Source organism: Eucalyptus grandis, chromosome 9 (genome assembly GCF_016545825.1).
Source record: "Eucalyptus grandis isolate ANBG69807.140 chromosome 9, ASM1654582v1, whole genome shotgun sequence".
Classification (NCBI taxonomy): Eukaryota; Viridiplantae; Streptophyta; class Magnoliopsida; order Myrtales; family Myrtaceae; genus Eucalyptus; species Eucalyptus grandis.
Window position 1 is genome coordinate 36446801 of NC_052620.1, and position 24187 is coordinate 36470987.

Genomic DNA, 24187 nt, shown 5'->3' on the forward strand with positions numbered 1-24187 from the left:
TCAATTTCAACCATTGAATCTTCATAATAAGAAACATATATATTGTGAATCACATGATACGGTCGTATTTTCATTTTCAAGATAAGTGCATCCATTATAATCCACTCTATAAAAGCAAATGAAATCGCCTCCTCGATTAGCAACACGTTTTCAACCTATCACGCGATATAAAGCATCGAGCAAATTTTATTTTCCTCAATTTATGCAATGACCAATGCCACATTTGACCCATGTGATTGAGACCCTCGATCAAGCCCCAAACCTTGCTTTTGCTTGTGGAAGCCACCCTGCACACAATCCAAGGCGAAGATCCTTAAGCAAAAAGACAAATTGGGGCCTTGTACGCATGATGGTTCCACCACCCAAACTCCAAGAAAGAGAAAGCAAACGAGTCTCTTTCCCTTTCCCTCCTCCCATCCCCATAAAGGCAGGAGCAAAAGAGCCAAGAGGACCATACGATTTGCACATCCCCATGCCAACGATACATAAATCTCATATATACTTACAAAAAGACACCGTTCTACATTTTGAGTTTGGCCCGTTGGGAAACCTCACCGAATCGAGAATTACCAACATGGTGTTGTTCCTCTCTCCGACCAGTCCATGTCAATGCAGCAGCATCATGATCACGTGTTGAGCTAAAATCCTAACGAGGAAAAAACATGTTGCCGGGGGGGACTCAAAGGAAAATGAAGCACTCCAAGGACACGAGTGGGTTGTCCAGAGATTCGTTCCCCTGCTCCGGCACGGCGTCCCTGTGCTCCTCGCCGCCCTTCCTTTCTGCTGCGCTCTCGGCGACCGGATCCTCCCTGCCCTCGCCCTTCCCCGGCCGGTCGCCGGCGCTCCCGGCGGCCCGCTTGGCGGGGCTCCACCCCATCGCGCCCGCGCCCGCACCCGCCTCGCTGGCCCTCCTCGTCGCCGGTGAGCTCGACCGACGGCGGGACGTCTCGCCCGGATCTCGCCTGGGCACGCCGGAAGGAGACCCCGCGTTTCGCTGCTGCACGGCCGCCGTCCTCGCCCGGCCCGCCTCCCTGACCCGCCCCCGACCGGCTCCCGTGACGCCGGCCAGGTTCCTCTTCGCCGGAGAGGGGGACCGGTTGACCCCCTCCTCTCCCCTCCGCCGCCGGCGAGGTCCCCCGCGTACGGCGGCCGCTTCCTCGGGACCTTCGCCGGGGATCTGCTCTTCAGCCCCTGCCTCACCTCGCGCGACTCCCTGCTGGTCACCTCCGCGTCTCGCTTATCCGTGGCAGTGGTGGCGGTGGTCGCCGTCGACAAGCTCTCGGTGACGCTGTACATCTCGGAGTACTCCGACACCACCTCGGCGGCCTCCTCGAGCTTGCTGATCAGGATCTTGGTCTCGGGTCCGTCTTCTTGGAGCTTGGGCGGCGGCGGGGGGGGGCGGGGCCTCCGGAAGCTGGGGCTTCGGCGGCAACGGCGTCTCGGAGAGGACTTCTTTGACCGTCTCTTCCTCGAGCGGCGGCGGCGGCGGAGGAGGAGGGTTCCTCGTCCCCGCATTCTGAGGGGCGAGAGCGACGTGGGTTTTCCCGAATGCCGGCGCTGGAGACCTTGGCGGCGAGCAACGGGATTGGTCCGGCGGAGAGCGGCGGCGAGGAGGAGGGGTCTTGCTGAGACAGCAACCCATTTGGCGAGGACTGAAAGGGTTGAGCTTCAACGACTGTCTGCAGTGAGAGAGAGAGAAAGAGAGAGAGAGAGGGGGGCAGGCAGGAAGAAAGAAGAGTCAACTTGGAGGAGTTGGTGGAGAGAGAAATAATGGAGAGGGAGAGGGAGAGGGGGAGTGTGTGGAAGTTTGTGTTTTGAGGAAAAGAAAGTTTCTTGAAGAATTGAAAAAGCAGAGCGGGACGACAGAAACGTGGATTCATGTGCGGTGGACTGGAGAGGAGCATGGTAGTCCGTCCTGCTTCTAGCTATCCATTGGATCTTTACCCGAAGAAAAATGAGAAAAAAAAGAAAGGAAAATCTTGATTGGCTAATGGTCATACCATAGGCATTCGAGAGACGACCAGTTACTCTCTTTTCCACAGCAATGATGGCGGAACATTAATTTTCTCAATGGAGTACTTGTGGGAAAAAGCTTGTCCCTTGCGCATCGTACCATAATAACATTGGCATCATTAATGACATGCGTTTGGGCTTAAAGAAAATTCAGGAAATGAAATGGATTGGAGGCCGAAAAGGCGACAACATCAAAACTGACGACGCAGATTGTCCGTGGTGGACCGTCGAGGTTCTCGAATTCACGAGCCAATGAGGGACTTAATGAGTACAAGACATGTTCTAATGCAGCCGCAACTCGGGAAATCTCGCTGATTATGATGGAGCGTGTGTTTCATCTATACGGTCAAGCTCGCCCGAATCTATCGGCGAAACTGAAGAAAAAAAAATGACAGAAAGAAAGGAGGGTCACAGGAATCCAATCTTACTGTCGGTGGTTCAAGAGTGGGAGAACGAAAACAGCCTGGCTACATCTGAAAGTTAAAGAACGTCCATCCACCGACCATGATTACTGCACAGACAGGAATCGGATTCGGATGCATTCATGGCTCATGGCACATAAAGACGGCTCTTGGAGTCGGACCCATTACCCAAAATGCCTAGAATGTGGACTTGACTCGCTCAGACGCGCACAGGATCGACTGTCGCGAGCTTGTCGCTGGCCAAATTACAAAATCTGTAATAGAAAGTACAGAAAACTTGAGCATTGCTCAGCAGCTTAATGGGCTTAAAACCCTCTGCAATGGAAAAGAAAATGCTTAAGAAACAGAGACAATGTGACGTGTGTAACATTTGATGATGTGATTATTAGAAATAATTGTATATACAAGGAAAACTCCAACAACAGAAGCGACACAAGCTCAAGACAATCATGCAAGGTGAAGTTACATGCTCAAAGCGGTACCCTCTATGACAAATCCCGGGTTCCGTGTCATTCTTGACCCCAATCGGACCCATCAAATTAGATTAGCTTGAGCTGCATATTCCTCGGGGAAGCAACATAGAGAAGCCGACAGTTTTTGCGGTTAAAAAGCAAAGCAATCAATTGCCAATTCATCCAGAGACAGGAAGATGTGTAGAACCGGCACGGTCTGCTTCGATCATAGATTTGATATAAAATTCCCCTGCCTTGTATGATGACCTAACCATTGGACCAGAAGCCACGTACCGAAATCCCTACAACATCAGAAACCACAGTTCAGCAGCCAGTCTCATAAAATATTGTCCATAAAGTAAGAGGCAATATAATAGCTTCACAGAGGCTCCATAGGTTTTGATACTAATGAGTATGTCAACTTCCTAACCATGATTTACACTCGGTCAATTTATCCAGCGTATGTTTACACCCAGGTTTCTCTATGTTTTCTTTTTCGTATGCAGAGATGTGAAAGCTCCAATGTTCGTGGAGCATGATAAGAAGTTCAATGTAAAACTCATGAATATGACGCATGAGAACCACCGAAGACCATCTCACACCATTGCGACATAACCAAATTGCTACAATCTCGTACATTGAATCAATAAAACTGAAAAAATATATGATCTTGCCAATCTCATGAGATTGTCATAATAGGAACATTTGATGCTTAGCAGCACTGATAACATATAGCAGCAGTTCCAGTACTTCTTACTTTTTAATGACATGGAGAACATAAAGATGCTGTCCAAACAAAGTTCCTTACTTGGAAGTAGCACAGAAAAATGATACAGATTACAATAGTTCTCGCCTCATTGCTAATTCAGCTAAAAATACAGACAAATACAAGTGCAAGTTTGTCTCTGATAAAGTAAACAACATTGGCATTCAAATATTAAGTTACACATGTTTTATCGGGATGAGCACAACTATATCGTGCTGGAATAAGCCTTGACAAACTTGATGGTCCAATTTTATCAAAGAACATGATCATTACATTGGGCATCCATACTTGATTTATCTTTGCACAACTAAAATAACAGCCAAGGCGCTCAGTTTGCTCTCTTCACTATAGCAATATATTCATGTGAATCACACTCCTCAATGAGGAAAAGCAACTCATGATAATTATTGATTGTGATCATGATTTTAGTTCAGAAAGTTTCTGTCCGGATCCACGTTAAGCAATATTTTCAATTATATAGCACAGACTTCAACATCTAGTGCCTGACATTCTTCCACACGTGGGGATCACAAAAGGAGATACTTTCCCATCACGAGGATAGATTAACTTCAGTAGAACATCCACTCTCGCACTGCAAAATAGTCTTAGTCCTGATTTTCCTTTTTCCTTGGCAATATCAAAGACCATGCCATATCTTGAAATCAACCGCTGGGCTTTACTTTCTGCTACTAATCGTGAGATCAATTAAAATAGTTCGGAAAACAAGCTAGCAGCACAACAGATTTTCAACACACATCTTGATCTAAGGCTGTAATTCTAAGCCATATAGACAATTCAACAACGCAGTTGAGACGAGCAAGATTGACGCCTAAATGAGATAAAGAAGAAACATGAACCAGAATAGTCAGACATGGCCATATCATGCACGCCAATTGATTCACATGACAAAAGAAAAAAGGAAAAAGGGTGGCATACCATTTCCATGCCCAGGGTTTGGTACTTGTCAAAAGCCTCAGGCGTGATATATTCAGAAACTGGCATGTGACGTTTTGATGGTCTCATATACTGACCAAATGTCATCACGTCTACTCCTGCTGCCCTTACCTTTTCCATAGTTTTTATAACCTGATCAGGTGTTTCACCACAGCCTAACATTATTGAAGTCTTGGTAAGTGTCCCCGCAGGTGCATAGTCTTTGGCCATCATGAGAACATCCAGAGACTGCTTGAAATTAGCACGATGATCACGTACTGCACTCTGGAGTTCTTCAACTGTCTCAATATTATGAGCAAGGACATCTAACCCTGACTTGGCCACTTTCTCTACGCAGCCAGAATCTCCACGGAAGTCTGGCACTGCATTAGTAAAGAACATGATTGACGATCAGAAAAAAAATTATGTTACACCATTTGTTTCTTGATCAATCGAATATATCTTCACTTGAAGATCATCCTTGCCTTAATGTAGCCCATTTAAGCATTACAACTAACACCTTCAACTCCCACAGCTTAGCATAATTTAAAGCAGAAGACATAGAAATGATAATTGCAACCAGCATAAAATCCTACATGTGAAGTGCCAAATAAGGTTGATGATCCAAGCCAAATTTTGTCTTGCCTCCTAGCTTTCTTGATAGGGAAAAAAAAAATTAAGGAACTTGTAGCAGAGAAATCTTGCCAACCAGAATGCCCAGGCACATGAGATTTAACTATTAGAACACATGATAATCACCCTAACTGGTCCATGAGTATCGATACCACCCATACGCCAGGAAAGGCTAAAACAATATAGATTTTAAGCTTTCAAAACATTCAATTTCCCACATTCACGAATGAGAAAACCCATTCTCGTGTTCAGCTTCCCATACCTAAGGCTTCAATAAGCATTTTGGGCTTGAGTGCCTTAAGTGTCTGCACCGTCTCGGCAAAATGACCGCTCCCTTGATCGGGCAAATCATCCCGGTCCACACTAGTTATCACCACGTAATCCAAACCCCAAGAAGCAATTGCCTCCGCCACATTCCTTGGCTCATCGGGGTCCGGTGGCGGCGGAGTGCGCGAAGTCTTCACATTGCAGAATCTGCCCACAACATACAACCCAATGCACGCTCAAGATTCAACAATTAACTCCGCACAATCCGTACATTCCTTGTTAAGGCCAATTCCCTCACTCAAGCGCCCACATAAGAAATCCACGCACGCCCCAAATGAGAACATCGATTATAAGGCAATAAAGAGGGTCGAACGAAAGAAAACCACCTGCAGCCTCTGGTGCATGTGTCGCCGAGGATCATGATGGTGGCCGTGGCGGTCCCCGTCTCGCCGCCGGACCAGCACTCGCCCAGATTAGGGCACTTGGCCTCCTCGCAGACCGTGTGGAGCTTCAATTCCCTCAGCTTCTTCTTGATCTGCACGTACTTCTCGCCCCCGGGGATCGACTCCGTCATCCACTTGGGCTTCGGCAGCGGCTTCTTCTTGGTGCCGACCTCCACGGAGTAGGAGTCGCTCGTCTTCAGGCCGACGAAGTCGGAGAGCGACGGGGACTCCGCCGCGAGCCGCGCGCGGAGCCCCGCCAGGGTCTGGGCGGCGGCCTGGGACGACGGCGGCGGCGGCGGCGGCTGGGGGGCGGAGGAGGAGAAGGGGGAGAGGAGGGGGAGGCGGCGGCGCGTGCGGAGGAGGGATTGGAGGCGCGACTGCATTGCGAAGGATTCGGCTCGATCCCCGTTTCTCTCTCTTCCTGCTGCGGACGAAATCGAGCGAGCTAGAGAGAGAAAGAGAGGGATGAGATTCGTGCGATGTTAATGTCGCTGCGTCGTCGTCGTCGTCGTCTCTTCTGCGACGGAGACCATCGCCATATCCGTGGAGCTTCTTCGGGGTTGGTCGATGGCTACCGGTTGCTGTTGATGCTAGATGGGCGTCGAGATCGAATCCTGACCGTCCGCTGGCGGGCACTGGGGACCACCTGATCAGCTCCGCCTCAGCGCTTCGGATCGTGGCGGGGACCCGATTCGCCCGATTTTGTTAGTGGGTCGTGACCCGACTCCAAGATTCGCCGGGCGAATTGTCTGCCGTACGGGATCGGAAATTTAGAGATGCATGATAAATCAAAATTTTTCTCTATTCTAAATTAAATGTGTTTGATAAAATTATTTTATTTTTTTATTTTTGAAATAAATTTTTGTTTCATAAATGAATTTTGAATAAAAATCAAAAGTAATTTTTTTTTTTACTTTTTTTATTTCTATAACGAAATGAGAAATAAAAACCCTTCTCATCGTTCGTTTTTACTACGAGCGGGTTGTCCATCTGTCTCTGGTTGACGCCACCACCATCCATCGTCGCCGGCTACCGCCATCGCCGTCGCCCGAAATAAATAAATTTTATATTGTTATCAAACGAATTTTTATTTTTAGAGTATAAATTTTATGTCATTATCAAACGGATATTCTTGCTTAGAAAATCATAAATAAATGGAAATAGAAAAATCTATTTATTTTCCATAAATCAATTTATAGCTAGAATGGCACCCTCATTTTAAATCAATGCGTTAGGATTCTCAAATGGGTTGATAAACTTGTATTTGATGTGTCGAGTAATCATATGTATTAGTCATATTTAGTAAATAAGTCAAAAACAAGATTAAAATGATAAAATCAAAAAATAATATGAGTATTAAATTAGTTTACAACTGACTTGTAGCTAACCTACATCAATCATTTATCTTGTTCTCATTTAATCTTGCGCTTGTTTGCTTCATACTCTTTATTTCAATTTTGATATGATTATCCTAAATTGGTATCATATCAATATAGATTGGATTTGGTATAGATTGCTAAATTTATACTGCATAGAAATATGTCAATTTGGGTTGCAACATTTCCTTTTCCCAACCTAATTTGATCTATGCGTTTTGATTGATCTAGACGTGGCATGAACAATTTGGAAGTAGAATGTTTTGCAGGACCAGAATGATTGGGTAGAAACAATATGTTGTATTCAAACAAGCATTAAAGCTCTCGAGATAATTTGGTGACTTGAGCGGCTTGAACACAACTCGAAAGAAGACGCCAACTTTCGGTCTGTCTAGAACAAGTATAAAACTCAGATCACAACTCGTTCGACATGCTCCTTTGCAACTTAGAAGATTGTAGCTATGTATAGAAGAGGAGCGTCTCGGCATATTGAGAATATACGAAAGCTTGCAAGAACATCGACTAATATTTTAAAAATATCTCTTTTCGCTTTTTGCAACAGAGAAAATAAAATTATTTAAGAAAGTATTGCCAAAATATGTGGATGAAATTAAGTCGAGCGAGACAGATCGTAATTGAATGAAATATTCCAAATAGTCTATGCACGTTCAGAGCACAATTAAAAACAAAACCGATTACATTTTCAAAAGACGGTAAATTGTCACGTCACATTATATATTATGAATCCGAGATTACATTTCGGCGGCGACCAAGATTTATGACCCGAAATCCGCCCAAATGGGACCCGCAGTCATTCAGATTCGAACCCGAATCTCGCGATATATATACGTATATGAACCGTCGCTGTCCACCGCCCCCGCCCCATCTCTCTTTTTCTCCTCCCCGCCTGCGCAGGAATAGTTTTCCCGTCTGGTTTTCCCGATCATTTTCTTTTTCCCGGAAACCAACTTTTGTCCTTTATTTTTCTCTCTCTTCTCTCTATCTCGCGTTTTTTTGCTTTCCCCGCGTGCGCTCCTTCCGTCGAGCACCAGGTTGTCTCCCCGCGATTTCCGCGCCATCATCCTCTGCGCGTCCCCGGGGGTTCGCTTCGGCAGGCATTGAGGTCGAGATCTGTTGGGCGCCCGATTGGATCTCATGAGTCGCTTCGATCCCAATCCCTTCGAGGAGGAGGTCAATCCCTTCGCGGTAAGATTTCGTGCACGCGCATTGTCGTTGTCGCTCGCTCGGCTGGTTGGGATTCGCGCGAGCTTTGGCGTTTTTTTTTAATCCTTTTTTGCTCGGCTCATGAGATGTCCTCGCTTCGCCGTTTGTGGTTCGTTCGTTCGTTCGTTGTCGGTGCCTGGCTGGTTGGTTAGATCGCTCGATCTGTTGATTGGATGTTCTTTTGGTGGGGACGAAAGCATGTGCGATCTTAGCGTGCAGGCCGTGGGAGGAGAATATTTACTGTCTTTTTTTTTTTTTTTTTATTTGTGTGTTTTTGTTAATCTTGTCTTGGTGATGATTCGGTGTCGACGAGTGGTGAAACTGATCGTGTATTTGGCCAATCCATTCTCTGATTCCGTGCCGAAAGAATGAACCTTGCTTCGCCTGAATCGGGCTGAGCTGAGTATCGCTTGCTATATGAATTTAGTGAGAGAACAGAGTGTTTGAACGTTTCGTCCCTCATTTTGGTCCTGCTTGCTGATTTCTGCCGTTAGCTATCGAAATGTGGGTCGGTTGAAGTATGATCTTATAAGCTCTTGCATAGCGAGGCCACATCATTCTCAATGTTCAATCAACGATAAACGTGGCTTATTCTAGTTGAGTAGGAAATTCAGCATTTTGGAATTTTGTTTTTCGAATTTTCGTTGTTCTTGTCACTTAAAATAACAAGTCAATGAAATATATTTTCATTACTAACAACGACCTATGCACAAACATTTTTGTTCATGATAAAAACATTTTCCAATGAACTCCTAAGCGACGTAAACGATGATAGTTAGGAAAATCTTTGTTAATTTATCGCTAAACAAATGGACCCAGCATCATCTTTCACCGGATTAAGTAGATGAGGTCATCATCTGTGTGTGTCTGGGTAGTACCCTATGAATAAGATCTGCAGATGTTGCAGTATGATTCTGCATCCCTCTTTTTTAGCACAAAGAACGTTTTTCTTTGATTACTATGCAAGAAGAAAAATGAAGTACTGCTGATTAATTGTCGAATAAAATAAACGGGAAAATCTATTAGCTGACCATGTTGAATGATGGAATTGATGGGTTATTCTGTTTTGTTGTTTCTGAAGATCTCACACTGATCTTTTGTCTCTAAACATTGCATGTTACGAATGAACATCATACTATTATGAGAATCACGTCAACATGTTGGATGATCTGGTTGGTGAATGTGGTTTCTTCATCTTGTGGTGTTAGGACCAAGGAGGTAGAGGGAAGGGGGCAGGCCAGTCAAACTATGGTGGAGGCGCATTTTATATGACGGTGCGTTTTCTCTTAACCTCCTATGCTCTTTATGATGTTTCTAGCCAGTTTCCAAGTTGGTACAATCATAACAAGGCTTCTTGGGAGAGTGGGGAATGGCTAATGAACAGTTTCTACATGGAGAATTGATGAAGCAGGCTATCTGCAAAACTTCCTATCACTCATAAATGAATATCTTATGAATACAGAATTGATAAATAAGGTTATTTACAACAATTTTTTTTTATCACCCATGATGGATAAATATATCATCTATATTTTCTTTTGTGATCAGCTCTTCTATTTGTTGCTTCTTTGTTGGTTCCCTGTTCAGGCCTCCCCAGTCACCATGTGCCATTAATTTGAGTGATTTGGCTTGCCTGAGCCATTAGATTAGTTTCCACCACATGTTATTTTCTTTTTCTAATTTAACTTTCGAATTCCATCTTAGAATCCTGGGAGTGTCCCACCTGCAACTTCAAGGCTCTCACCTCTTCCTCCTGAGCCATATGATCGTGGTGCAACAATTGATATTCCTCTTGATAATGCAAAGGTAACAGTGGCTATCCTGGAATACTATGCTGCTTTAGCCAGTCTCACAACATAAGAACATTTGAAACGAGCTTGGTACACTTTCTGTTTAAGCGTAGGATATAAAAGCAAAGGAGAAGGAACTTCAAGCTAAAGAGGCTGAATTGAAAAAGAGAGAACAGGTATTCTCTTAGCTATTCACAGTGTTTATTTCAAAAATGAAAAGTGTTCTGGTCAAAGTTGTCAACAGATGCTTCTCTTTATCTGCTAAAGTTAAATCAGTGTTTGATATAGTGAATGTATGTGATTCATCAAATTTTAGGTGCCTTTTGCAGAGCATGTTAGTATGATACCATTGATTTTTGAGTGGATTTCATTGTTGACCTCATTTTCTGCTGATGTTATTCACGCTTCTCAGGAATTAAAACGAAGAGAAGATGCTGCATCTCGAGGTTATATATCCCTGTCCTACGTACCTCGACTTTTCGTTGACATGTAGATCTTAATATGTTGGATCTTAGATAGCAATATGCATGTCTTTCATCTAGTTACTTAATATTAAGCCTTTCCTTTTGCTTTTGCAGCTGGAATAGTGATTGAGGAGAAGAACTGGCCACCTTTTTTTCCTATTATCCATCATGACATTCCGAATGAAATACCTATCCACCTTCAAAAGATTCAGTATGTGGCCTTCACAACATATTTGGGTATGTCAGGCTCTATCTTGGATTGTTTTGAGCATAGTGTATGGATTGTTTTGGTAGGAAATGCGTGTTAGATTAATCCTCAAAGTTTCGTACTAAAAGTATTGACATGCCATTGTCAGTGGTGACATTGTACATGTAAGCGCTGCGTCTCAATCTCTTTTCAGGATTTATCTACAGCCCTAGGACTATAAGTTTGGGAAGTGCTAAGTGAATTCTGGCCTGAGTTGCATTAAGAAAGTTTTGCGATATGGCATTTCGGTTAGCAATGGAAGCTGGATAGGGCAACTAAAGATTCCAATGATCTCATAATTTCTTTCTTTGCCTGAAAGTTTGATGCCCCTAATACTTTCAACATCTATATAACAGCACATGCTGCCACTTGTCTTGAACTTTACCTGTTGGCATTGGAATTTTATAGGTCCAAGTTGTATGTACATTGGGTGAACTTAGCATGATATTTTCTGAAGGTTGACTAGAACAAATGTTTACCAGAGCTTCTGTTACATTTGTTTCATCTTGTTCATTATCTTTATATAAACTTTAAATGAAATGCCAATGCCGTGGATTATGCTTGTTTATTTTTGGTTATTGCTTTAAGAGTAATTTTAATCAGTTAGGAATGATCTGTAGAGAGTCAGCCAGCTAACTTCACAAGCATTGTTCAGGATTGGTTCTTTGCCTTCTGTGGAATATTGTGGCAGTGACTACTGCCTGGATCAAAGGAGAAGGTCTTCAAATTCTTTCTCAGAAGTATCTTTCTCCTAGATTATTGCTTTGTGATGACTTTTATGTCTAATTTTCTCTTCTCTTTGTAGGTCCCACTATTTGGTTTCTGGCCATAATTTACTTCATATCTGGTGTTCCTGGAGCTTATGTGCTGTGGTATCGCCCTTTATATCGTGCCATGAGGTATTTTGTGCAACCCTAAAGCACTGTATCTTAAGTTGGCAACAATACTGCTTTTAGGGGGCAGTTTTTCCTTGGAGGACCTATCCCTGGTGATGATATCATTGAGATGGTTGTGCTTGCTTGTGCACACTTAGAATTACATCTCCAGTTGATTTACACTTACGATACTTGATGAGTGTTGGGGAGTGCTATGAAGTAGATCAACTGATTTAGCTTTTCAGGGTGGGTACTTAAATTTGGTTGAGGTGTTTGGCAAGCATTCCAAAACTTCCCAGAGCTGAAACACCTTAAAGCAGAAAGACCTGATGGCAGATTTTTAAGGTGCCTTGACTTGCTTTGGAGTTTCAGCTTAGGAACTGTAATATCTTAAAGCTATACAATGTCTACAACCTCTGTGGTCAAACTCATTTCACTGCTACAGTGCTGTATAATCAAAAGACTAAGTTCTTCCCTTGTTGTTTGTGGCATCTACTGTTGCACTTTGGAGTTACAGCAATTTTAATAAAATGCCTGGCACACCTTTAAATGCACAAACAACTGTCAACTTAAGCAGTTAAAAACTAATCTTCGTAGCTTCTTCTGTCTCTCCATTCCTTACATCCTAAAGGTTCGTCTGAATGATTCTGTAGCGCATGATCATTGATGGTGAGGATATATTATTTTCACTCATAATTACCCGACTTACTCGATTAGTATATATCTTAGACATGGTATTGGGCTTACCTGAGAGCCTTGTTTGGCACTGTGCACAAAGTTTTCCACTGGACGCTTTCTGATAACTGCAAAACTTCAAAAATATGTTTACGGAAAGTCCCAGCAAAGTAAACCATAAAAGCTAGCATCCAGAGTTACAACAATGCCAAATGTGCTGGAAATGCTAATAGAGAATGGTAACCTTAGTCTAGTTTGCAGTGTCTTCCTTCCCCGTGTAAATATGATTAGTTGGAAATATTAATGACATTATTGGGGAGCCATGGTTTCTCTCTTTATCTCTTTATTGACTTTGTTTGAAAACTTTGTTCTTCTTTCCCTGCTGTCATTGTAATTATTTGTCATCTCCAATACAGGACTGACAGTGCCCTTAAGTTTGGGTGGTTTTTCTTTTTTTACCTGGTAAGTGTTTGCTTTTTTCTTCTTCTTTTTTTTTCCAGTTATTTCATGCTTTAAAGATATATTAGAAAATGATTCATTCATGATCCATGCTCATATCTTGCAGATACACCTTGGTTTTTGCATCTTTGCCTGCGTTGCTCCTCCAATTATATTCAAGGGGAAATCTCTGACGTAATTACTTTCCTTTTCTTGTTATGCTGTTTGTCCTTAGTACTCAGCACTTAGAAGACTGCTTTCCTTGTGAATGTGATTTAATTGAGATGAAAAAGCAAAGATGTTTCATCTTACTGAGTCATCTCATTTATATTTGGGGAGCAAGTAATATTTGCTTCTTTCAAATTGATTTTGTCTTATAGAGAAGAATGGATAACCTTTTGGCTGCATTTGACAAGTAACCTGATTTATATATTGCTTTATCCAGTATGAACGTGTTACAAAGATGTAACTTAGTCTTTAAGGTGATATTTCCTTTTGTTACTTAAAACTGATGGTATATGTGATTGTTTTCTGTACACAGAGGTATCTTGCCTGCCATAGATCTTCTGACTGGTCATGCTTTGGTTGGGGTAAGTAGAAGCTTTTCTGCGTTTTCAATGAAGAATTTCGTTGAACTGTTAGTGCACTGCTAATACACTCAGGCGCAACATATCTGCAGTAGCAGCAAAATACTTTTTTCAAGATTTCATTTTCAATTACCTTAGTATAAGGAGGAGATTTTACTGGTTTTAATGGTGTTGATATTGTCTCTACTTTACATTCAGATATTCTACCTTGTTGGCTTTGCGTTTTTCTGCATCGAATCACTTCTCAGCGTCTGGGTCCTTCAGGTCTGATGGTTGAACTTTATGATGCTGTCTCTTTCTTTCTTTTTCTTTTTCTGCTTTTAATGAGTTTCCTTATCATGCTTACAATTATGCAGCAAGTTTACATGTATTTCCGAGGTAGTGGCAAAGCTGCAGAGATGAAGCGCGAGGCTGCTAGGAGAACCATGATGGCTGCGATCTGAGACTGCCGTTCATAGGATATGGTTTTGTAAAAATAGATTTTGAGCAGATGCGGGTCGCAGATACTATATCAGTACTGACAATCTGTGCTCTTGATGAGTTTGTTTCATTTTGTGGATATTTGGTCACCCTCCTTTGACTGTTACTTTGGACTTACAACTTATTATAGGATCCTCTTCACTGCAACAGGCTGCATAGGCCGTTCTTCTTGTGAACAGTGTCTTCCTCTGCTTTAGAACGTGTAAACAATTCCTTTCATTCTGTGCAGATTCTCTTTTTCATATTATTTGATCATTTTTTTCCCAATCCTCTGTTCTTTTTTCTTTTTTTTTTTCCTTCTCTCTATTAGATAGTTGTGATTTGTATTGTCGCTTTAGTACGGGGAGTGTAATCGGCATGAAAACAGATAATGCACTCATCCAGTTATTGCTCCTTTTCCGCTATTGCTGTTCATGTATCTTATATTGGTGCCTCCTCTTTTTACAGATGGGGAGACGGCTGCAACGTTGTGCATGCATCTTGCCCTCTTTCCCAATTTAACCTTGGCCTGGTTTGCAAATACTCGAGCAGAAAGTTACTGTCGATTGTGATAAGCTAGAAAAGTGAGAAATTAGTAGTGCGCAGTTTTCGAATTTGTCTAGATTTTACTGGGAACCGGGGAACCTGGAATATCTGTCAGAATTAGTTTCCTAATTTTTGCGACCTGGAAACTACTTTAGATATCTAAAGATATCTAGGAACTTGAAATCTACTCAATAACAGGTTTCAAGATCTATTTGTATTCTTAATTGAATGATTATAGTGAATTATCACATCTAATTACCCTATTTGTTACAATGTATTGGTCATAATTTAAAATACGAAACATTATCAAAATAGAAGTGTCGGTTATGGATATTGCCAAAAAATTGGAACACTTGTTTTAGGTTCCAAATGGTTGATGTCACTGAACCCTTGCTAGTATCCCAGGTTCTAAGTGGTGAGTGTCATTGAACAAAGGCTTGTTGCTGGTTCCGTATAATATGAAATCGGATCGGTTCTTTGATTTTATCTTGAAATGATGCTCACCCTTGTGAGAAATGGCTACTGGTGTAGTGAACCCTTGATTTAATCATAGGCATTTTTGCTGTTTACATGGCGCACCGGCTAAGTACATAGCGAGACGGCAGGTCCTCGTATGCAATCGAGATCGAGTTCTCGAGTGAGAGAAATCAAAAAAAATTTCCACCAACTATGGGTTACCATTATAGTGAGCATGGTCCAAGTTAGACTGGTCCATCTCTTAACTTTAGGATCAACGTTGGTTATCCATTTTTGGGATTGAGGATCGACCCTATTAAGTTTGGGATTGAGTACAGTTTGGTTCCAGGGTCAACCTGGGATCAATTAATAATTTTTTATTTTATTTTTTGTACTATTTGAAAAAAGACATACTTATCATTTCAAATTATATATTTCATCAATAATGCGGTATTGTGCAATCTAACTATAAATACCAATATGTATTCAACAAATTTAAAATAAGGTAGCAATAGAAATTCCATACCAACTAAAAGCAAGAAATCATAAAAACAATTAAGACCAAGTCGAGCGGCGAGTGAGAAAGTTGTTTATTTTGATTTTGGCAAATTAAAGACTAAGGGGTAAAGAGGATATAAAAGATTGAGTACTAGAGAACGACGCCGCTCGGAGGCATTTAATATTGTTTACGCCGTTTTGAATGCCATAAGAAACCGTTTAACGTTGTTAACACCATTTAACTTAGGATTATAATATATTAAATATATAAATATATGTTCTAGATATATCGTATATAATATATACACTCGGGATTGATCCGAGTTGTACCGATATTCACCCTTAGTTGCCTATCTCATGGGTGAGGTATTCCTTAAAACTAAATAAATTGCATTACTCCAACACAGGGAAAAGGGCTTCGCGTATCACCTCAGCAGTGCAAAAGAAGTCAAACGAGAAGCAATCTCTCTCTCCACCGTTCGATGTAATTACCAACTCCTCACTCTCTCAATCAACGCTCGAGATGTCGTCATCGTCGCCGAACCGCAGCTGATACTCCCACATCCCTCGCGCCACCATCGCCCGGACCCTCGGAAACGCAAGAGACGGCGGCATGTCGCTCCCCACCTGCAGCTCCAGCAAGCTGCGCGACGCCGGCCTCCGTCTTCACCTCCTCCCGCACCGCACGCCCGGCCCTCGCCTGCCCACTTCGAAAGGCGGGGTCTTTCTGGGGTTTAAGCTCCAGTGCCGCGCGAAAGCCCTGGCCTTGGCCCCCTCCAGGGTCTCCCCGTCGAACGGCAGGAAGCAGAGGAAGTCTTACGGGGGCGTCCTGCCTTCGGTCCTGCGGTCCTTGGAGGCGGAGGACGACTTGGAAAAAGCCCTTTCTTCCGTTTGTTCGAATTTGAGCCCCAAGGAGCAGACGGTGGTCCTCAAGGAGCAGCGCACCTGCGAGAGGGTCGTCCGGGTCTGGGAGTTCTTCAAGTCCCGGGAGGATTACGTGCCCAACGTGATCCACTACAACATCGTGCTGCGGGCGCTGGGCAGGGCCCAGAAATGGGACGACCTGCGGAGGTGCTGGGTCGAGATGGCGAAAGGCGGCGTCTTCCCCACTCATAATACCTACGGGATGCTCGTCGATGTGTATGGGAAGGCGGGTATGGTGAAAGAAGCGCTCTTGTGGATTAAGCACATGAAGTTGAGGGGGATGTTTCCTGATGAGGTCACCATGAACACTGTCGTCAGGGTCTTGAAGGATGCTGCGGAGTTCGATAGGGCGGAGAGGTTCTACAAGGGTTGGTGCGATGGGCGGGTCGAGTTGGACGGTCTCGAATTGGATTCGATGGTCGAGTCTGAAACTGGGTTCGGCTTAGCACCTGTTAGTTATAAGCATTTCCTGTCGACCGAGCTCTTTAAGACAGGTGGGAGGATGAGAATCTCGGGCTCTGCCGATTCGGAGAATTCTGTTCGGAAGCCACGACTCACGTCTACGTATAATACTCTTATTGATTTGTATGGGAAGGCAGGGCGCCTAAAGGATGCTGCTGCTGTGTTTAGGGAAATGTTGAGTCGTGGGGTTCCCATGGATGTCATTACCTTCAATACCATGATTTTTACTTGCGGAAGTCATGGCCACTTGTCTGAAGCAGAAGCCCTGCTAAACGAAATGGACAAAAGCGGAATATCTCCTGATACAAAGACTTATAATATCCTTCTATCTTTGTATGCTGAGGCAGGGAACATTGATGCGGCCCTCGATTGTTATAGAAAGATCAGGAAAGTTGGTCTTTTCCCTGATGTTGTGACTCACCGAGCTGTTATCCATATTTTATGCGAGAGGAATATGGTCCAAGAGGTGGTGGGTGTCATTGAACAAATTCGAAAGTCTGGCAGTAATATTGATGAGCATTCTCTTCCTGATATAATCAAGATGTATGTGAACAAAGGGTTGCTTGATTGCGCTAAAGTTCTTCTTGAGAGTTTTCAGAATGATCGGGAGCTACTTCCGAAAACACGAGCAGCAATTATGGATGCTTACGCCGAAAAGAGTTTCTGGGCTGAAGCTGAATCCGTATTTTTTATGAAAAGCATTGGGCAGAAGAAGGATGTCTTGGAATACAACGTCATGATCAAAGCTTATGGTAAGGCAAAGCTTTATGATAAAGCCTTTTCCCTTTTCAAGAGCATGAAAAATCAGGGTACATGGCCTGATGAATGCACTTATAATTCTCTCGTTCAGATGTTTGCTGGGGGTGATTTGGTAGAAGAAGCTCAAGGTCTCTTACTTGAAATGCAAAGACTTGGCTTTAAACCCCAAGCTGTGACTTATTCTGCTGTGATTGCCTGCCATGCTCGCCTGGGCCAGCTTCCTGATGCAGCTCACATGTACGATGAAATGGAAAAGGCAGGCGTTAAACCAAATGAAGTTGTGTACGGTTGTCTAATAAATGGTTTTGCTGAAGCTGGAAGAGTTGAAGAAGCTCTTCGATATTTCCATTGGATGGAACAACGTGGAATTCCAGCAAATAAGATAATTTTGACTTCTCTCATCAAGGCTTACAGTAAAGTAGGTTGCTTGGAAGGAGCAAAAGCTGTGTATGAAAGGATGAAAAATATGGAGGACGGTTTGGACGTCATTGCATCAAACAGTATGATCAATCTTTATGCAGATCTCGGCATGATATCTGAAGCAAAACTTATTTTCAATGGCATGAGAGAAGAAAATATGGCGGATGGGGTTTCTTTTGCAAACATGATGTACCTGTATAAGAACATGGGTATGCTTGATGAAGCCATCGAGGTTGCTGAGGAGATGAAAGAAGCAGGTTTATTGAGAGATTGTCCTTCATATAGTAAGGTGATGGCATGCTATGCCACTAATGGCCAACTGCGTCAGTGTGGTGAGTTGTTGCATGAGATGGTGGTGGCTCGAAAGCTTTTACCTGATAGTGGGACCTTCAGAGTAATATTTACGGTGTTGAAGAAGGGAGGTATGGCTATTGAAGCTGTTAAGCAGCTGGAATTATCCTACCATGAAGGTAAACCTTATGCGAGACAAGCCATAATTTCCTCTGTTTTCTCCGTCGTGGGCTTGCATTCTCTAGCATATGAGTCCTGTGAAGTATTCTCAAAAACAAAGCTTACTCTTGATTCATTTGTGTATAATGTTTGTATATACGTCTATGGCGCATTAGGAGATGTTGATCGGGCTCTGAACATATTTATGAAAATGCAAGACGATGGTGTGAAGCCTGATCACGTTACTTACATTATTCTGGTTGGTTGTTATGGAAAATCGGGTATGATCGAAGGGGTGAGACGTGTTCATAGTCAACTAAAATATAGTGAAATTGAGCCGAATGAGTCCTTGTTCGAGGCAGTGGCAGAGGCTTACAGAAATGCAAAAAGGCCTGATCTCGCTGAGTTGGTTAACAAGGAGATGAGATTTGCCTTTGAACCACAACAGAACTCTGATTCGGAAATTGAAAGTGAGTGATGTAGCTCTAGCCCTTAGTGTCAGTTGGATAGCCGTAGGTTTCAAACAGGAAATTTCTGTATCCTGAAGCACCTGGTTCATCATTCTTTCCTGAAATTTTTCCCCACATAAATTTGTATATATTATTTGAGATATCGTGTTTGTTACTATCTTATAGCAGTGGAATCTGGTGTTCAGTAGGACCAACATGTGAAGGTATTAAAAATTCATTGGTGGAGGAACCATATAATACCAGAATAATCGATATGGAATGGATATTGCATGTTTTTGGCAAATTTGCTTGGCCCTAGTTACTGGAATTCATACTGTTTATGTTTATCGACCTGTTATGTTGCAACGCTGACTGGCTGGTTGGCAGGAAACTCTAGCTGTCTTGTATGGTTTGAATATTATGGCAACAATCCCAGTTTTGTTTTTCCCTTTTTATCAGCAACTTCTGGCCCACCCCATTCAATGGACTCAAGCGTTCGTAAACTCTCGCAACACTGTTGTGCTCTAAATGAGAATGAGTGTACTCATCGATAGTCATATCTATTTTATTCTACACAATCTGTTGATTCTAAACTCAACTACACTCATCCTCCATCTCATGGCATGGAGAGAGACCAGTCGTGGTCCTGACTTTGACAGCTTCTGTTGTGGCTACATTCTGCCGTGAGTCTCTTTTGGCTACTCATATCTGTTTTCTTCCTATCGCTGCTCGATCTTGAACACGAGGGCATGTCAGATATTATCATCTGCCCATGTTCTTGATTGAGGTGGCTCCCATTGAAAACCGGAGCCAACTTAAAGAAGGCCCATCCGCCACCTATACTCCCTCCAGGAAAGCCCACATTCGTCAGTAATTATGAGACGGCAACCTTGTCCTAGTGGCCGGCCCACGTGGGAGAGTCTCCCAGCCGTCCAATGAGGAAAGTCCTCTATGCAATGCCACGCATCAAACGGCATCTCGACATGTTGTCGCTCCAAATTAAGTATTTTTTGTTTCATTTCGGTGCTTGCTAAATGGCTTGTCACAGGCAAGAGCGCTTGATGAGTGTGATATAAAAGCTTTAGGGTTTTATAAGGATGGCTCTGCCTTTAAAGTTGGCGGATCCAACTGTCAACACACGTGGCGCATAATCAGAAGGCTCGCTTTATGCCCAACTTGAGAGAGTCCTTTTCAGCTTCATATGGACACTCTCATTCATTTGATTAGTTGCTGTACTGGATAGCTGCTCCTACCATTAACTCCCCCACCTCCTCGCCTTATATAACTTCGCTTCAACAGACATTCACTTCTCAGCTGACTAAAGCCGTTCCTCTGCTCAAAACTAGCAAAACCCAGAATCATTCAACCCCCAAACTCTGAAAACTCTCAACCAACTAACAAAGAGAGAATCTTGTGAAGAAGAAAAGTAAGACAAATGGTGTTCTTCTGCTTTCTTGTGGATCAGAAGAGGAAGGTGAAGAGCAGCAAGCCAGCGGCCGGGATCTGCTCGAGGTGCGGCGGGGGCGCCAGCGTTGCTGACATGAAAACTGCCACTCGGTTTATCTGCGTCCCCTTTTATTGGAAGTCCTGGAAAGCCATAATCTGCACCTTCTGCGGAGCCACTCTTCGGTCTTACCGATGAAGTTGAGGGAGAAGCCGATGCATTTTGTTCAGAGCGATGGGTTTACTTCGCTTGGCTAGGTCCTACATGTTAACTTCCGTAGTTATTAGATTCCTATAGGTCTGGATTCTTTCCATCTTTTCAGTTCTTATTCTTTTGCCAGATGATGATCGATGACTTTGGTTAGGGAAGTTAGTATTTTGGTAATGACTAATGACATGTATCTTGCTCTCTTGATTTTCTTCAAAGAGTGCAAATTATATAATCTAAATGAGTTCAAACGGGTACTGAGCGATGTGTTTTCTTCTTCTTTTCTTACATTTTCCTTTTGCTAATGTTTCTATTTTTTTTACCACTCGCAATCTACTAAAAGGCAGACGCTGAATTAATTCCCATGAAGCAACTGCTTTACCAGATCTAAGCCAAGATCTGCAGGCAATTTCAACGTCAGATATCAGACTCCAGAAGGGTCATCGTTCTCAAGAATGCAACAAAATGTTTTTGCTCTCTCGTTTTGCTTATTCTTTTCCTCTTTTTCCATACAAATGTGCAAAAGCAGAAAAATAGATAAGCCATGTCTTGACAAGAATTGGTACGATAGCTGTAAAACCTGACAATTTGACATCGCTGAGTTATTGCAGAGAGAGAGAGAGAAATTATACGCAAGTTGCTCAAAGCTCGAAAGAGTGGACCATCATCATTAATCCGAAACCAGCTAGTTGCATGAGCCGTGACGGATAGACTAACACCATAATGGTGAAAGCAAGACCAACCGTAAAATCTTTACGATAATTTCGTGGAGGGCCACAAATTTCAGCGTAGTCTGATAGTTTCAGCAGAATGGAATGTTTTGAATTCAAAGTCTACACACACGTGTTGACTAACATGTCATTGCTTAGGCTACTAAGTACACTTTCTGCTGCAACTTAGGGGGGGTTTTAATGAAGGTGGATGAATGTATCTGTCGCTTGCATCCGCTTCTGGTTCATAAAATTTAATGCAGCACGTGCCTGAGATACGCATTTTTATCTGACCCTTCGATTGGATGTGACTTCGTCTCGACATGTGAAAGGAAAGCAAAAGGGCATACAGCTTTCTCCTGGCTGGATTTCACTGTGCTGGATTTCACTGTGCACGATGCCTTTCTGCATTCACACCGAGTTGGTGAGAATTGCTGGACCCTCCCATTATTAAAGTCATGCTTTTTTGAGGGAACATCCTCGCTCATAATGGGCAAGGGCATAGATGAATAAGCTCACTGAGCATAAAGAGAGACCAGCGCTTCAATGAGATGTGTCCCAAAACTAAGTTCGTAGAAATCTCAAGAACATAAAAGGGTTAGATAAAGATGATTAGGTCGGCTATTTGAGACGAGGTCAAGTTGAGAGAGAGTACTTTTCTTTTCTTTTTCTTTTCTTGTCTTTTCAAACCCTCAAATAATTTTTGACATACCATGAATAATTCGACTTTAATGCAGCAAAGGAAATGAACATGATATGTGAAAGTAATCTATAATGTCGCCTTACCACAATCTCAAGGGAAGAAAATGCAACCCAGTGGTCGTGCAGCTAAGTTTTCCTTAACTTCAAATCATATCGAAAAAGGATTGATTAACTTCATGTGAGTGTACTATTCATGAATCTCTCTAACTTTTGCTGCGCTCTTCATCTTCTAATCTGAACACGGAGCACGACAATTCTCTGCATGCGCATCTAAATCTTGCAAACCCACTGCTTAAGAGATCATACAGCTAATTTTCCTTAACTTCAGCCTATATTGAAAAGAGTTGATTAACTTCATGCGAGAGTACTATTCATGAGTCTCTCTAACTTTCGTGCACTTCATGTAACGCGCTGAAATTATAAGATTCGACGAGATAATCATAATGCATGTTGGAGCTAAAAGGAAAGTCAACAGTTCACGGACGCCTGCAACCAAAATCTTGAACTTTGCAACCGCCTCATTTACTTTATAGTTGACAACGAATATATTTAGCTGACCAACGTACTGAGAGTTGACTTTTGAGCCGGCGAGCGGTATGGAGCCCCATTATTCCGTCGCTTCTCTCTCAGCCTCTTCATTTAAGAGCAACTGGAATTGAATTGCATGCACTCTTCCCCAATCAAAATTCAAATGAATTTAATGAATGAGTACAAAAACTAAGACGCCGGTTGGAAATACAGGCTCTTGTGTTTGACTTTGATACTAATTTTCAATGCTGCATTCAATGGAATTACGACTAGCGGCAATGCCAAAAAAAAAAAAAAAGGATTAAGAAATCAGATATTGTTGGCTTTTGGTCAACCTGACACTCATATGCATACGTATCTTGTAGTGAATGAAATGTTACAGCTGTGTGTGCAGCTCAATGGGGGAGGTTGAAGCTTCATAAAAACGCCTGAGCGAAATCCTGCAGACGTATGTAGCACAATGACAGCACACAGAGAGCTTGCAGAAGCAGAAGTCGGGTTACTTCTCGCTCGGTTCGAACCGAGCAAGATCATACGGGAGTTCTCAGTTTAATTCAGTCTCGATTGACTAATTAGCTTTGGTTCAGGATTGAGTGGTTAAGTCGACGTGATCATTTCTGCTTGTTCTTAGCTGCATTTTACTTCTTGCCTTGATATCAGATCGGTATAGTATATGTTTCCAAAACTCTTTCTCGCCGTTCCCAAATTGAATCAAGCTCGCCCCTAGTCACCTAGCATGGATTGGCCCTAGCCGCCCCACCCTAACCCTGCCCTGCACATTGCAAAGATCCCAAGTTAAATAGTTATATAGTCCCGGGATGAAGAGCACACGTAGTTGAAGTTGACTTGGAAGACTATCAGACCACCTTTAGGAACAAAGCTTATGAAAACTTTCTACAAGTCACTGTGTATCAGCCTAATGAGTAATGACACAAACTTTCTGTTACCGATAGTGTCATCAGCTTGATCATCTGCTTATAATCATGTGGATTCCAGTGGACTAACTGTATTGGTTTGTTCAGTCATGAAGCCAACTTCATCTCTCTACAAACGTAGTTTTCTCCGAAGAGATCCTTCTTCTGGGATCTTATGGATCAGGGCTTGTCAATGCCAAATTGCCAATTACGTTTCTCTGCATAAATTTGACGATAGGATGAATGAATAACAAAGATATCACTGCACAACTTAACACCCTCGAGCGTGCCATGTAGGAACCACACATTGGATTACTCTAGTGCAGCACGAAGCCGCTGATGCCAAGGCCATTTCTGGTGATAAATTAAATGTTAAATCAAAACATCTTAGGTCTTTGCGCAAGTTCCCGACCACAACTGCTCTCCGTAAAGAGATCCATATACCGGTCATGAGTAATTGTGAAGCCTACAGACGAGCTAAGCCATTTGATGGGTGACTATCTAACACCGTCTGGAGATTAACAATATAACAGGAAAAGATCTGTCCTTCAGCTAGCTGCCTGATCCAAGAAAACTCACGAGAATCACTGGAAGGACACTCAGAGAAATACATGCTTGCGGTCTTCATCTGCCAAACCACATGAAAAGACAAGT

The 24187-nt window shown here is 42.8% G+C and overlaps 5 protein-coding genes across 5 annotated transcripts; 3 read left to right on the plus strand and 2 right to left on the minus strand.

Annotated features, from left to right (window-relative positions):
* Nucleotides 1–473: 473 nt before the first annotated feature.
* On the minus strand, nt 474–2681 carry LOC104424871 (serine/arginine repetitive matrix protein 1). The gene has a single exon (XM_010037396.3). It carries the CDS (start codon nt 1513–1515, stop codon nt 607–609), a length of 909 nt encoding a protein of 302 aa, XP_010035698.2. The 5' UTR covers nt 1516–2681; the 3' UTR covers nt 474–606.
* Nucleotides 2682–2795: 114 nt separating this feature from the next.
* Nucleotides 2796–6488, minus strand: LOC104424870 (lipoyl synthase 2, mitochondrial). The gene is made up of 4 exons (XM_010037395.3): nt 5873–6488; nt 5482–5693; nt 4590–4969; nt 2796–3189 (listed from the first exon to the last, which is right to left on the minus strand). Exons 1-4 carry the CDS (start codon nt 6310–6312, stop codon nt 3067–3069), a joined length of 1155 nt encoding a protein of 384 aa, XP_010035697.2. The 5' UTR covers nt 6313–6488; the 3' UTR covers nt 2796–3066.
* Nucleotides 6489–8196: 1708 nt separating this feature from the next.
* Nucleotides 8197–14352, plus strand: LOC104424869 (secretory carrier-associated membrane protein 1). The gene is made up of 13 exons (XM_010037394.3): nt 8197–8511; nt 9738–9803; nt 10234–10335; nt 10433–10495; nt 10732–10765; nt 10898–11020; nt 11686–11748; nt 11836–11929; nt 12997–13042; nt 13146–13213; nt 13560–13608; nt 13804–13869; nt 13962–14352. The coding sequence occupies exons 1-13, from the start codon at nt 8461–8463 to the stop codon at nt 14046–14048; spliced, it is 912 nt and encodes a 303-aa protein (XP_010035696.1). The 5' UTR covers nt 8197–8460; the 3' UTR covers nt 14049–14352.
* A 1652-nt stretch (nt 14353–16004) lies between these two features.
* On the plus strand, nt 16005–19236 carry LOC104424868 (pentatricopeptide repeat-containing protein At1g73710). The gene has a single exon (XM_010037393.3). The coding sequence runs from the start codon at nt 16178–16180 to the stop codon at nt 19055–19057; it is 2880 nt and encodes a 959-aa protein (XP_010035695.2). The 5' UTR covers nt 16005–16177; the 3' UTR covers nt 19058–19236.
* A 1049-nt stretch (nt 19237–20285) lies between these two features.
* Nucleotides 20286–20936, plus strand: LOC120288290. Its single transcript, XM_039302100.1, has one exon. It carries the CDS (start codon nt 20464–20466, stop codon nt 20668–20670), a length of 207 nt encoding a protein of 68 aa, XP_039158034.1. The 5' UTR covers nt 20286–20463; the 3' UTR covers nt 20671–20936.
* The last annotated feature ends 3251 nt before the right edge of the window (nt 20937–24187 follow it).

What these genes read in the sequence shown, in the direction of transcription:
- LOC104424871 (XM_010037396.3), bottom strand. Translation starts at nt 1,515, where the DNA reads ATGCGGGGACGAGGAACCCTCCTCCTCCGCCGCCGCCGCCGCTCGAGG.
- LOC104424869 (XM_010037394.3), top strand. Translation starts at nt 8,461, where the DNA reads ATGAGTCGCTTCGATCCCAATCCCTTCGAGGAGGAGGTCAATCCCTTC. An exon ending in GAGGCGCATTTTATATGACG is followed by an intron (nt 9,804 to 10,233) that starts GTGCGTTTTCTC and finishes ATTCCATCTTAG; the next exon opens with AATCCTGGGAGTGTCCCACC. An exon ending in CTGGTCATGCTTTGGTTGGG is followed by an intron (nt 13,609 to 13,803) that starts GTAAGTAGAAGC and finishes CTTTACATTCAG; the next exon opens with ATATTCTACCTTGTTGGCTT.
- LOC104424868 (XM_010037393.3), top strand. Translation starts at nt 16,178, where the DNA reads ATGTCGCTCCCCACCTGCAGCTCCAGCAAGCTGCGCGACGCCGGCCTC.
- LOC104424870 (XM_010037395.3), bottom strand. Translation starts at nt 6,312, where the DNA reads ATGCAGTCGCGCCTCCAATCCCTCCTCCGCACGCGCCGCCGCCTCCCC. An exon ending in ACATGCACCAGAGGCTGCAG is followed by an intron (nt 5,694 to 5,872) that starts GTGGTTTTCTTT and finishes TGTTGTGGGCAG; the next exon opens with ATTCTGCAATGTGAAGACTT. An exon ending in AAACCCTGGGCATGGAAATG is followed by an intron (nt 3,190 to 4,589) that starts GTATGCCACCCT and finishes CTGATGTTGTAG; the next exon opens with GGATTTCGGTACGTGGCTTC.
- LOC120288290 (XM_039302100.1), top strand. Translation starts at nt 20,464, where the DNA reads ATGGTGTTCTTCTGCTTTCTTGTGGATCAGAAGAGGAAGGTGAAGAGC.